At 39.4% G+C, this 12329-nt stretch overlaps 1 protein-coding gene across 1 annotated transcript in view; it reads right to left on the reverse strand.

The window, feature by feature from the left end:
• The window catches only part of Aff3 (AF4/FMR2 family member 3), a 399929-nt gene that overhangs the window by 244560 nt on the left and 143040 nt on the right, over positions 1-12329 (reverse strand). The window contains exon 6 of the mRNA XM_033761487.1: positions 2505-2552. Coding sequence (XP_033617378.1) covers positions 2505-2552 — 48 coding nt within the window. The remainder of the gene's footprint in view (positions 1-2504; positions 2553-12329) is intronic.

Here is a 12329-nt window from a genome sequence, read left to right on the forward strand (position 1 = left end):
TAGCCTCTCATATGAAAAAGGAATGAGTACTACACCAATTGTCTTCATGTAAAGACTTTTTTTTTTCATGAATTTCTTTTCCCTCCACAGTAACAGAGAGTTGTCACTTAAACACCATGATTACAAGTCACAGGTCATCCTAGTGACCTTGACCTTATCATTTACCTGAGCTGGACACAAGGGCAGAAAAGATTATAAGGAACATTTGTTTCCAAAAGACTATCCAAGGAAGGCTGGCATACAAAAGAAGGGCTATCATGTAAATGATTTACAGGAAATGGAATCTGCCTGTGAACATCACAATGCCATTTGTCACTAATGCCATTTGTCAATGCCAGGAGTGCCACTAACATTCATTCACTGATTTATTCATTTATTCAGCAAAATTGTGACTCCTGAATTCTAGACACTGGGGCCACGGTCTAGGAGGAATGCTGGAGTGTGACAGATATGCTATAAATGTAGTAGGGATGGGTCCTGTGCTTGTATTTGGAAGTGACAACGTGCTTAGGGAAAGGGAGGAAGAGGCCCTTGGAGAATGGCTGATGGGCTGAGGCAGGGAGAGCCAGAAACACAGCCCAGAAGCCACTGGGAACACTGCCTGCCCAGGACCCACTGCTAACATCCCCCAAGGTGGGCAGGTGGGAGAGTGCTGCTGGTGGCTATGCCTCTCCCATCCTGGACCATTTGTCATGGGTTCTGGAGAGAGCAGAACTCAGGGCACTTGGATATCCTCTGTTCTCTTGCACAGCTACAGACCTCATCTCCAGCCCTCTCTGGCACCCATGCAGATTCTTCAACCTTGTGCAGGGGTTGCAAATCCATTCACAGGTCCAGGTTTTCCCTTGCTTCCAACCCCAATTGTGTGTGTGTGTGTGTGTGTGTGTGTGTGTGTGTGTGTGTGTGTGTGCAGTGGGGTGGGAGCAGCACTAGGCACCCATGTGAGAATATCAGGAGTCAGTATCACAGGAGGGGAGGGTTGAGGCTGGAAGGGTACATGGCTCTCATTAGCTGTATTTAGAAAAAACAGATAAACTCTTGATTGTGGCAATCTATTTTATTTTAATTGAATTTTACTTTACTTAAACTATATCTTTTCCTAAACTGCTTAGAGAGTAGAAGAGGGAAAAAAAAAGGACAGATTTGTTTCATATTTTTAGAAAAGTTCAGAGATGATAAAAGGAGTAGTTTGCTAATTAGGGAAAGCAGTGTGGGGTCTGGTATGTTTTGGTATTGTCATCTTCCAGAAGGAAACACCATGACCAGTCAAAGAAAAATAGCTTAAAATGGAGCATTTGGAGACCAAACATGAATGTATGTCAAAAGAGAAAAATTAAAAAGTTTATCTCAGCACCATACAGGATTAGTTATTTAAAACAAAACAGAATAGAGAAAATAGAGATATAAAACACAACCCGAGTTTTAATACATGTACTTAAGTGCCACACATACAGCTGCCTGTTTTGACAACTGTTTTCTATATTAAAAAAATAAAAAGAAATCTTTATGGATGTGATATATCAAACTTCAATTAATTATTCCGGCTAACTTAAGAGATTTATTTTTTTTTCCAGAAAGAAAAATTTCCACTTTTAAAATGCTTTGTTAATGTAAAATTTTAAGCCAAGTGATTCTACAGCATTACTGAAATGTACTAGCAGCTCAAGAAAAAGGTGTGTGGGGTGTCTAAAAGTTAGGAACACACTAAAATGAAGTTGCTGTCATTTTTTTCTTTATTAGGGAATGGCCATCCATCTCACCCAGTTTGTCCTGGTGTTTTTCTTAGTGTAATATCAGTTTTCTGTGAACTGTAAATTATTAGGTTGCTCCTTTGAAAAAGTATGAGTGGAGGAAAACTATGGGTTGATGATGACTTCCTGATTATAAGCTGGAACACTCAGGGAGACACAAATCTGGTACAACAGTCAAACCAACTTGTAAATGCGCGTGTGAAGCTGGCTAGGGCGGGGGGCATGGAGACCAAGGAGGAGGATGGTGTCAAGGACAGGTGAGCAGAGTACCAGGACCAGGAAATAAATGACACGCAAGATGACATAGGAATACAATTTCCAACTCTGAGCAATACCTCTTTGTCAGGTGCTTCTGATTCTAATGAAATTTCAAAGAAAAATAACAAGGTAACCCCTGCCAGACTCAAAAAGTACAGACTGTTAAAGGAACAGCAGGGTGATAAACAGCACATCCATGTGTGAGCACCTTGGTATTTCTCATCTGAAATCTACTTTTCTTTCTTCAGCTGGTTGCTTTAATAGAGGGCTGCTGCCTTAACCTGAACAAAGGCTCCCAAAGGGGTGAATGCCTAGATTTCTACTGGAAGTGTTGCTTAGGTGTCACGTGGGCAACAGATGTGATTGTCCTCAGAAAACGTAAATGTCAATCAACAAACCACTGTGGGCTCCCTGTGGTAATGTGGCCACATGACTCCTTTCTGCTTGGCATCTATGCCCAAAACATGGATAAGATTTTGAAAAGAATATCCTTACCCGGATTATTTCTTCCACACAGCTGTTGCTTTCTCCAGATCTACTCTCCTGAAAGCAAAGGAAAAAAAATATTAACCCTGATAGAACAGATTTATGGTCACAGAGAGAAGATGACACACAAGCTTCCAAATCAGTGGGAAAAATGATAGAGGTTTAGCCCAGGAGACTGCCAAGGCTGAGACTTACTAAAACCCCTTTCCTTAAGGCTGGTTTCCATATTGCCACAGTGTTCCCGTTCCTGGCCTGGCCTGGAGGGGCACACAGGCCTGTCCAGGGGCCTAGCCCACTAACCACACCAACATTAAGGAAGGTGGGCTCCCAGCAGTCCAGAACCTGACTCACTGTTCTGAGCTCCACTACCTTGGTCTCCATTAAGCAGGGAAGCTGTGGCTCTTGCTACAAAAGTGGCAGCAGTTTACCCCCAAATGCATGTCACATGTCATGGGATAAGGGGTGCAATAGTTTAGGAAAAACATGGTAGCACCAGAAGCCTCAGATCCTAGATTTATTGGTTTGATGAGAGCAAAGCTGAAAGATCAGAAAGAGCCACCTCTTCCAGAGGTCAGCACAGCGGGGTGGTACCACATTCAGAGCCATTTGCTCTGCAGTGACTCCTGTTGCCCCATGTGGTACAGACACCCAGAGACATTGCAGCATGGCAGCTCTAGGTCTCAGCAGACAGGTTCCAGAGATACTGTATGGTGACACAGCCCAGAGCACAGGACATGGTTTGTGGGGACACGGAGGCAGGGGGCGTCTGCAGTGGGAGCACTGTCTGTGGTCATGGGGAGATCACTTTCTTGGGTCCCATAATTCAAGCATGTTGACCACAAAACAGTGTGATGTCCTAGTTTTCCTACCATCAAAAAGGCCACCTAGGGCTGGGGATTTAGCTCACTGGTACCACCACCTGCCTCGCAAGTACAAGGACCTGAGTTCAATACCTGGTACCAAAAAAAAAAAAAAAAAAAAAAAAAAAAGGCCACCTGCATGTTTCCTGGTTTTCTAGATCACTCCAAGTCATCCTACAGCTCTCAGCTCACCTATGGCTTCCTCAGTGCAGCTGTCCCTGACCCCAGAGAGGCATGCACAGTGGCATCTGCTCCCTTATCCCTTCCCTCCCTGTCTACAGGTAATGATGGTCTCTCCCTCCAATCCAGCACTCCCTCCAGAACATGCTCCACTGCCTTGGGGGCTCTGTGTCATCCCCAGTGTGCTCCCCATAGTATGGATGTACAGTGTCTGACAACTGAAGGAAGGACAATGAGGAACAAATGAATTTCTTTCTTATAGTTCTCAGGGAGATAGATCCTATCTGAATCAGAGCTAGGAGTTTTACAGATGACAAAGGCTCTACCAAAGCCCATGCCTTATACTCTCCAACCCTTTTCCTGGGGGCAAAATGGTCCCTCTACCTAGAGTAAATGGCTTCACCAGGTCTCCAAACTGAGGCTCAGAGTGCCGGGGGTTTAGCTCAGTGGTTCTGCTGCCTGCCTCAAAAGCAAGGTCCTGAGTTCGATCCCTGGTGCAAACCAAAACAAACTGAGGCCCAAAAGTTTGCATGTATAGCACCAGAGCCTGGACCAGAAGGCAAGATGCCCATCCTTAGACACAGACATTTTCTCTTGCAGAAGCATTTCCCTGATCCCAAAGGTTGCATCTGAAATATATCCTCTCCCTCAGGAAACTTCAGCTTATGTGCCTGTGAAAGGGAAGCCAGAGGCTTTCACCACAAAGGTGATGTGACAGACTAGTGGGTCTCAGTGGCCCCTTGGAAAGACCTCCTTTGGGGTTCAGTGGTAAAATGAAAGGACTCTACTTGTTCCTCAAACCCTATCTATAAACATTTTTCTTACTCTACTTCCAAGTCCCAAAGTGTTCCTACTGTGGAACATGGTAGCAGAGCAGATGCAAAACTCTCAATATACTTTCTCTTTTCTACCTTCAAACCATTAAAAGGAAAATTTGACCTACATTCTCTTGGTGGAACTACCCAGATACAATTACATTCTAAAGACTCTTCAAATTAAACTTTGGGTTTGACTCCTTAAAGCCAAGCTTTCCCTAAAAACCAAACCCATTCTTTATTTGATGTGGTTTATATAAATGACAGGTTTCTCTTATGATGATCTCTCTCTCTCTCTAATCCTATAAATTGCCAGTACCCTACTCTGATAAGGGAATGCACAGAGAGAGAGATTGTGGGATAGACGTACTATTAAATACTTTTTTTTTTAGGGCGTGAAGGGAGGGCAGGGACAAGGGGAAAAAATGAGAACCAAAATGTACCTGTCATGTAAAGGTACAAGATCCCAGTAATGAATGTAACTGTATACCTAGAATGTACCAATAAACTCAATAAAAAGAAAAAAAAATACTTTTTTCTCTTGAACTCGTACCTTTCAAAATGTATTTTGGTTCTTATTTTTTCCACATTTCCCTGCCCTCCCTTCAACCCCTCCACCCTCCCCATTTGCAAAAGCTTTGTTTCCCTTTATTTCTTATTTCATATTTACTTTTGTTGTCATTGTTCATGGTGCTTTTAGGATTATCACACTGGGTCATATCAATGGCAGCTCTAACCATGAGCCTTGGTAATCTGGATGGATGCACACATCATGTACTTTGCTACTGAGAAGGTGCCACAGTGAGGTTTCCAACAGCAGCGTCATATCGTCCTGGCCTTAGGTCACAGCCTGAATAGTCTTTGGCAAGGAACACCTGGGTCTTCTCTAAAGCCTTACCCCATGGATTTGGGAAGGGCCCCATGTTGGTTTGGATCTCCAGGGCTCCATATGGGTTGGATGGGATCCACAAGGCCCCATGTTGCAGAAATGCAGCGTGAAAAGGTGCCCTGGAACTCACCTTTGGCCAATGTAACGATTTTCACAGATGGAGAAACTGTGGCCCAGAGAAGTGAAGGGCTTGTTCCAAAATCATTCAAGCAGCAACAGACAGAAGCCATACAGATTTTTTTCCCCAGTACTGGCTCTGTGCATTTTCTATCTCCTGCTGTTTCCATAATCCTAATCCTTAGGATTGGCTCAAGTTAACTCTCATGCATAAAGTAAGGAAATGAAAGAACTCAGATGGTGTTTAATAAATTTCCTCCTTCTTTCCATGGTGCAAAATATCCAATATTTTGTCTCTCACTAAACTCCACTATCACTTGCATAAACCGAGGGGAGAAGGGATGGGAGAGGAAGCAGAGAGAAAGGGTCAAAACTACTATCCCGTCTGTGGCATTAAAAAAATCAGAGCTGAGAGTTTGTGTTCTCAGAAATAGGAGAACAGAATCCTACCTTCTCTTTTTCAAATCCACAAAAGGGGCAGAGGAGTAGGAAAGACCTGGGCAGAGGGACTGGAGGGCCTTCACCTTCCTGAGACCTTTTCCAAACCTGGTTTCAGTTATGGTTGTGTTCTCTGATTATATTTACATTTTGAAAACTTGCCATGTTTATGCACAAAATTAAAATGTGTAATTTACATCTCCAAGTTTGTATTTATACTTTTCACAATAAAATTATTGCTTCTCTTGGAAAGGTACCCACTGAGAAGGAGGGCTGCACAATGTAAATTTTAATTACTCTGGATTTTTTTGAGGGCATGTTGCTGTTGTTTCATGCTGAGTTGCTGAGCTGTTGCTCTGTATTTACTCTGACTTTGATGAATCCACCTCATTTTCCCATCGTTACATTTTGAAATGTGTCATAACAGTCTCACCTCATTGAGCCTCCAACTAAACTTCAATTAAAAACTAGCATCCCAGCTGATTCTCCTTCTCTACAGCTTTGCCTGTCATGTTCATTTCCCCAAATCCAACCACTTAAACACACGCTACACTCTGCCAGTGAAATGTAAGGAACTAAGCTGTGGGAAAGCAGAGCTCAGGGAATCACCAGGAGCGTCCTGTCCCAGACTGCTGCCGAAGTCCCTAATTACCATGCTAAGCACAGAGCCAAGGAAGGAGCAAGGCTCAAGGAGAAAAGGTCCGATCAAATCAGTGGGAAATGGCATTTCATTGCAAAGATGAGCTGCACACATCCTAGCTTTTGAAAATCGTTTAACTCTTTGTCAGACACATTTCAGGTGAACCTTTCATTGCAAAATGCTATTCTTTTAAAAATCGGAAAGCCTTCATTTGTCTGAAAGCACTGAAAAGACCCAGGGGCATTTAGAAATGATTTATCCCATGCACTCATCTAAATATTCCTGTAAAACTATTTTTAAATATATTTTGCTATCAATGAGCTACAGAAAATCTGAGGTAAGAAGAAATTAGGAGCGCTGTCCATGCTGCTGCTCACAAAAGCAGCATGTGGGACCCAAGCCTGAGTTCAGGGATTGTCACCATTCTATGGGAAGTCCCATTCCTACCATGGTGTCCTCAGCCTGACCCTTGAGGACAGGGTCACCAGTGATCGAGGAAGCAGCCAGTCAATTGTCTTCCAAATTCAGCTTGACTACACCTAACAGGCTGCACTTGGCTCCCAATGTCTCACTGGAAAACTGGCTTCAGCACTGGTCAGCCCTCTCTGCATCGCATTGCTCAGCACACCCATGAGCCTCTGCTCTACCACTGTGGTCCCACTATCACTGACATCGTAATCATCCTCTAGATATTTCTACACCAGAGAAAAATAAGCAAAGGCATTTTCAGAAAAGCAGGATGTGAAAAGGTAAACCATGAAAGTGCAAACTAAATGACAACAGACAGTGGAAATATTAACATCAACTAAAGGACAAGTCCTAGTTAAAATGCATGCAGCAAAATATAGGATGAGGACAGAATAGCCAGGGCATTAATAGAGCATCGAGGTAAGATATGTTAGGAAAAAAGGAAGAGAAACAGGATTAGGATGGTTAGAAATTTTCAGTCCATCTCTGTGTTTCCTAATAGACAAAAGGAATTTCAAAAAAAAATTACATGAAGGAATAGAGGAATAGAGCATTTGAACAAAAAAAATTAAGTGGGCTTGATTAATAGATAAGAATAAACTTGGAAGGTTAAGAGGAAGCACCCCTTCCCACGGACGCACAAAATAGTTGCTGAAGTGGGGAGCACTGAAGCGATTTTCTATCACTTACATCTCAGCTGCAGAAAAAGCTTCAATATGTCCAAAAAAGTAATAATTTTACAGTTTGGACTCCTTACAAATTTGCCAAAACTATGAATTAAATGTACTGTAGACATGAAGATGTTCTGGAATCTTTGAAACAAAATAGAAACCACACCCAAGTCATCTTTATATTCATAGAAATTAATGTTAAAATATAGCAAAACAAAAATTTGAGACTCTCTGAAGGAGGGAAATTTATACTCTCCAGGTCTTCATTATTTTTTCACAAAGGAAATTTCTGTGCTAAACAATCAATTCAAAGTTTATAATCTAAACAGAAGTACACAAGATGGCAATTGGACAAAAATTACAAACAGGGAAAAACAAATAAAACATTTATAGAATATAAATCAGGAGAACCTACAAAGCCAAAATATAGTTTCTTAAGGGAAATTTCAAAAAAAAACAAATAAAAAATGTTATCTATACTAATAGACATATTATGTACAATTCTATTTAACAAAAAGCCTAAATAAAACATATTTGAGATAAAGAAATAAAAAACATATGAAAAGTATAATTATAAGAGGATATTAATGTTAAAATAGAACACAGTGCTAATATAGAAAAACTCTGAAGAAACTCACTTAAAAATAAACATAACAGACTAGTCGGATAATCCTGAGAATACAAATAAAATAAAACAAAATCACCTTTACATAGAGCTTCAAGTCAGAGAGTTTTCAAATAAAGTATTTCAGATGCTTAAGGGAAAACTAATCCCCCTGTATTTTCTTTCCCAGAGTAGAAAGTAATGGAAAGCTATACATTTTATTAAGTTAGCAGCAAAACCTAACAAAAGAGAGTTGGTCAATATGCCTTATGAAAATAAATGTAAAAGCTTCAATAAATTATTAGCAAATATAATTCAATAAAGTATTATAAGAAGTCAGAAGTTGAAGCACACACCTATAATTCCAATGTGCTGGGGAGCAGGAGGATCACAAATTCAAGCTCAGCCTGGATAACTTAGTGACTTAGTGAGACCCTGTCTCAAAATAAAAAGAAGGGGTGAATATGTAGCTTAATGTGAAGGCCCTGGGCTCAATTCCGGTACTGGAAAAAATTTACATGAATGATGGTGGGTTTTCACTCAGGAATGCAAAAGGGGTTTAATATTTAATATTAGATCCCTTGGGAAGTACTGTGTCAGTAGGGAAAATAAGTACAACTATGATTATCTCAACTTACTAAGTTTTGATCATTTACCTATAAAAATCCCAAAGATTTCATTGTTATTTTAAAAGGGGATTAATAAAGTGATGAATTTAAACTAAATAATCAAGTTTAATAGCTCTTCTGTGAAACAGCTGTGAACAATTAAAAAAACATGAAAAAAAATCATGTCCAACAACAAATAAAATAAGTGAGGATATCCTTAATATGATCATCTGAGATGTATGCATGAGAAGGAACTTAAGAATTCCACTGAAATTCAACAAAAAAGAAAAAAGAACTTGAAAGAGACTGGTCTAAACTTCTCAAATATTTTCCAACTCTCATATTTAATGCAAAGGCAAAATAAACAGAGAAGCCAAACAAGCATACAGAGAAGAAAAGACTACAAGCTACAGCTTAAAATTAACAATTCAGTGGCATTTGGTACATTTACAGTGTTGTGAATAACAACTGCCTCTAGTTCCAAAATATTTCCATCATTCCAAAGTAAAACCTTCTACTCATTAAATGACTTCTCCCCATACCTCTGCCTCCAATGCATTAACTTCTCAATAAGATTTTACAGTACTAAATGCAGCTTAAGCATCCCTAATCCAAATATCTAAAATCTTTCAAATTCCAAAGTTTTTGAGTGCTAATACGATGCCCAAAAGGGGAAAATTCTACATATTAGCTCATGTGATGGGTCACAGACAAAATGCACAAAATTATTTACCATGTTGCATAAAATTACCCTATGCATATAAGTATATACAAACAAAAATGAATTTTGTAATGAAACTTGGATTCTATGCACAAGATACCTCATTATGTGCGTGCAAATACTCCTAAATTCTAAAACGTCTGACATCTCAAACACTTTTGGACCCCTCCATTTTAAATAAGTGCCACTCAAACTGTACTATACTACACTGAAAAGAATAAATGAGAAAAAGTCTGTGGGTCCCATTTTCTTTACAGTGATGTCTCTCATTTATGAGCTTATGCACAGTTCCTAAGAGTACTTGGTACAACTTAGTAAGTTCTTCATGATGTCTATTGAACTAATACTCAGTGAAAGTGGCCAATATACTTTCAAAAGGAAAACTAGACTTTGAAAAAATTAAAATGCTGAACTTTCAAAGTAATCAGGGTATAGTCATCTACATTACCAATATGTTTTTGTTTTATGCAAAAAAAATCATAATAAATCACGTTAAAGACAAATTCTTACAGCATCAGTATCTATTCACTTCATTAAAATCAAGCTTATATTCATTAGTATAGAAACAGTAAGTCATCTGACTTCCCCCACTCCTACCTTGGTACCTGGAAATCAAAGAGAAAGTATATAGCCTTTCATTGGTAAGCAACATCATTAAAGTGCTACAAATGGAACATCCATAGTCTAAAACTGGAAATCTGAAATTCAAAACTTCTGGAGCACTGATACAATGTCACAAGTAGAAAATTCAAGACCTAATCTCATGTAACAGGTTACAGTCAAAATATGTATAGGCATGTAGAAATACTGTACAATATAACCTTAGTCTATGTGTTTAAAGTGCATATGAAACATAATTGAATTTCATAATTGAAATTCATAATTGAATTTTAGACATGGGACCCATCCCCATGATATATGTGTGGGGGGAGAGAGAGAGACATCATATTTTCATATATATAAATGCAAACATTCTGAAATCTGAAAAACATCCGAATTCTGAAACACTTCTAGTTCTGGGTATTTCAGATACCTATCATCAGTTTCTTAGTCACAGAAAAGTACTTTCAATTATGATATTACTAATATAATGAAAATTAGTGATCTCAATCTAAGCTTGTATTGCTAAGAGCATTTGGGTTTCAGGAAGTTAAGTGGTCTACCAGTGTGCTGACCTTATCGAAAACCCATTGACAGCATAAAAAGATTAGAACCTGGGACAGTGACTTTACATCCTGATCACTAATTGACACTAAGAGATTTCCACAAGGTCACGTCTCAATCATATGCTGAAAACTGTACTGGGGTCATCTTCCACCCTGCCCTGTCAATGCTGGGTAAAGAAACCACAAGGAAATGGTAATGAACATATGCTTCCTACTTGTTATTGACACTGACAAGAACACTTCAAGACCTCTGTGTTCTTTTATCTCAAGTCTTTACTTTGTGCAAGAGGAAGAGCAGCAGGCTCGGGAAGGTGTGACAGCAGCACCTCTCACATTACAGGCAGATGTCAATGAGGCCCTGCAATGTAGGATTCCTTTTCAACACCTTTCTGAATCCCATCCCACCCCATTTACCTGCTCTACAATCTAATAACTAGTACATCATCAAAGGTAACAGAAGGTTTTTAGATAGCATATCCTTATGGCATGTCTTTCTTTTTCCTCACCAGGTAGAGAGAAATACACAGGAAAAACACATTTGATGAGCCTTTATAGTCAGGAACATATTTTTCTTCTCTAATCGTGAAATTCTGAACACAAATGTTTGTGAAACAGAAAGAGTAAATCTGATGTGGCTGAAGAAATTAACCAATGAGAGATACTCGGGACTGCTCTAATTTGTCTGAAGCAAGACACATAATCAATTCTTTTATAGTCACGAGTGGAAATGGCTTTTGGAAATGGCAAAGGTGGTACTTAGTGTTTGACAGGAGAAGTGGGGAATCCCTTATCCAAAATTCTTTACATAACAGTGCTTCTGATTTTAGATTTTTGAATATTTGCATATATGTAATGAGATATCTCAGGGATGAGATCTAAGCCTAAACACACAATTCTTGTTTCATATACACTTTATGCACATAGACCAAGGGTAAATTTTTATATATTTTTATTTCATTAGTACATATTTGTAGTACACAATGATTACAGCTCCTGAAAATAAGTGCGGTTTATTTATTCAGCATGTATTTATACATAACACAAAGAAATTTTATGTGATATTTTAAGTAACTTTACGTATTCTAGCCACAACCCATCACATGAGATCAAGTCTTAAATTTTCCATTTGTGGCATCTTGTAAGTGGTCAAAAAAATTGGGATTTTAGTTAGGTGTGATGGCGCATGCCTGTCATCCCAGCACTCGGGAGGCTGAGGCAGAAGGATGGGATTTTGGATCTCCGATTAGGGATGCTAAATCTGTATTCTCTTTGGAATGTTCTATTTATTTATATAAGAATTTAGCCATTAGATATAAAGAAAAGACTCACAAATAACCATTATATATCATGTTCTCCATGAGTCATTCTCTCCACTATCGTCTGGCCTTCCCCATGAGGTCTGAGGACTGCTGACCCCCATGGCAGAATTTATTCTGTGCTTTCAACATCAACTGTCTCCTGATGCTCTCTGAGGAGGTGTGCTATAAATACATGCTGAATAAATAAACACAGCTGAAATCAGCAGGAGAGCAGGGGAGACAGCCTATCTGAGAAGGGAACAGGTAGTGCTTGAGAACATGATCCTGAAGCTGATACATACTTTTCTTAGCTGCTAGGACTTTTTCAATACTCAAAGTTTGATATTTTAAAATCAATT

Source organism: Fukomys damarensis, unplaced genomic scaffold, assembly GCF_012274545.1.
Source record: "Fukomys damarensis isolate Sample0158 unplaced genomic scaffold, DMR_v1.0_HiC HiC_scaffold_9, whole genome shotgun sequence".
Classification (NCBI taxonomy): Eukaryota; Metazoa; Chordata; class Mammalia; order Rodentia; family Bathyergidae; genus Fukomys; species Fukomys damarensis.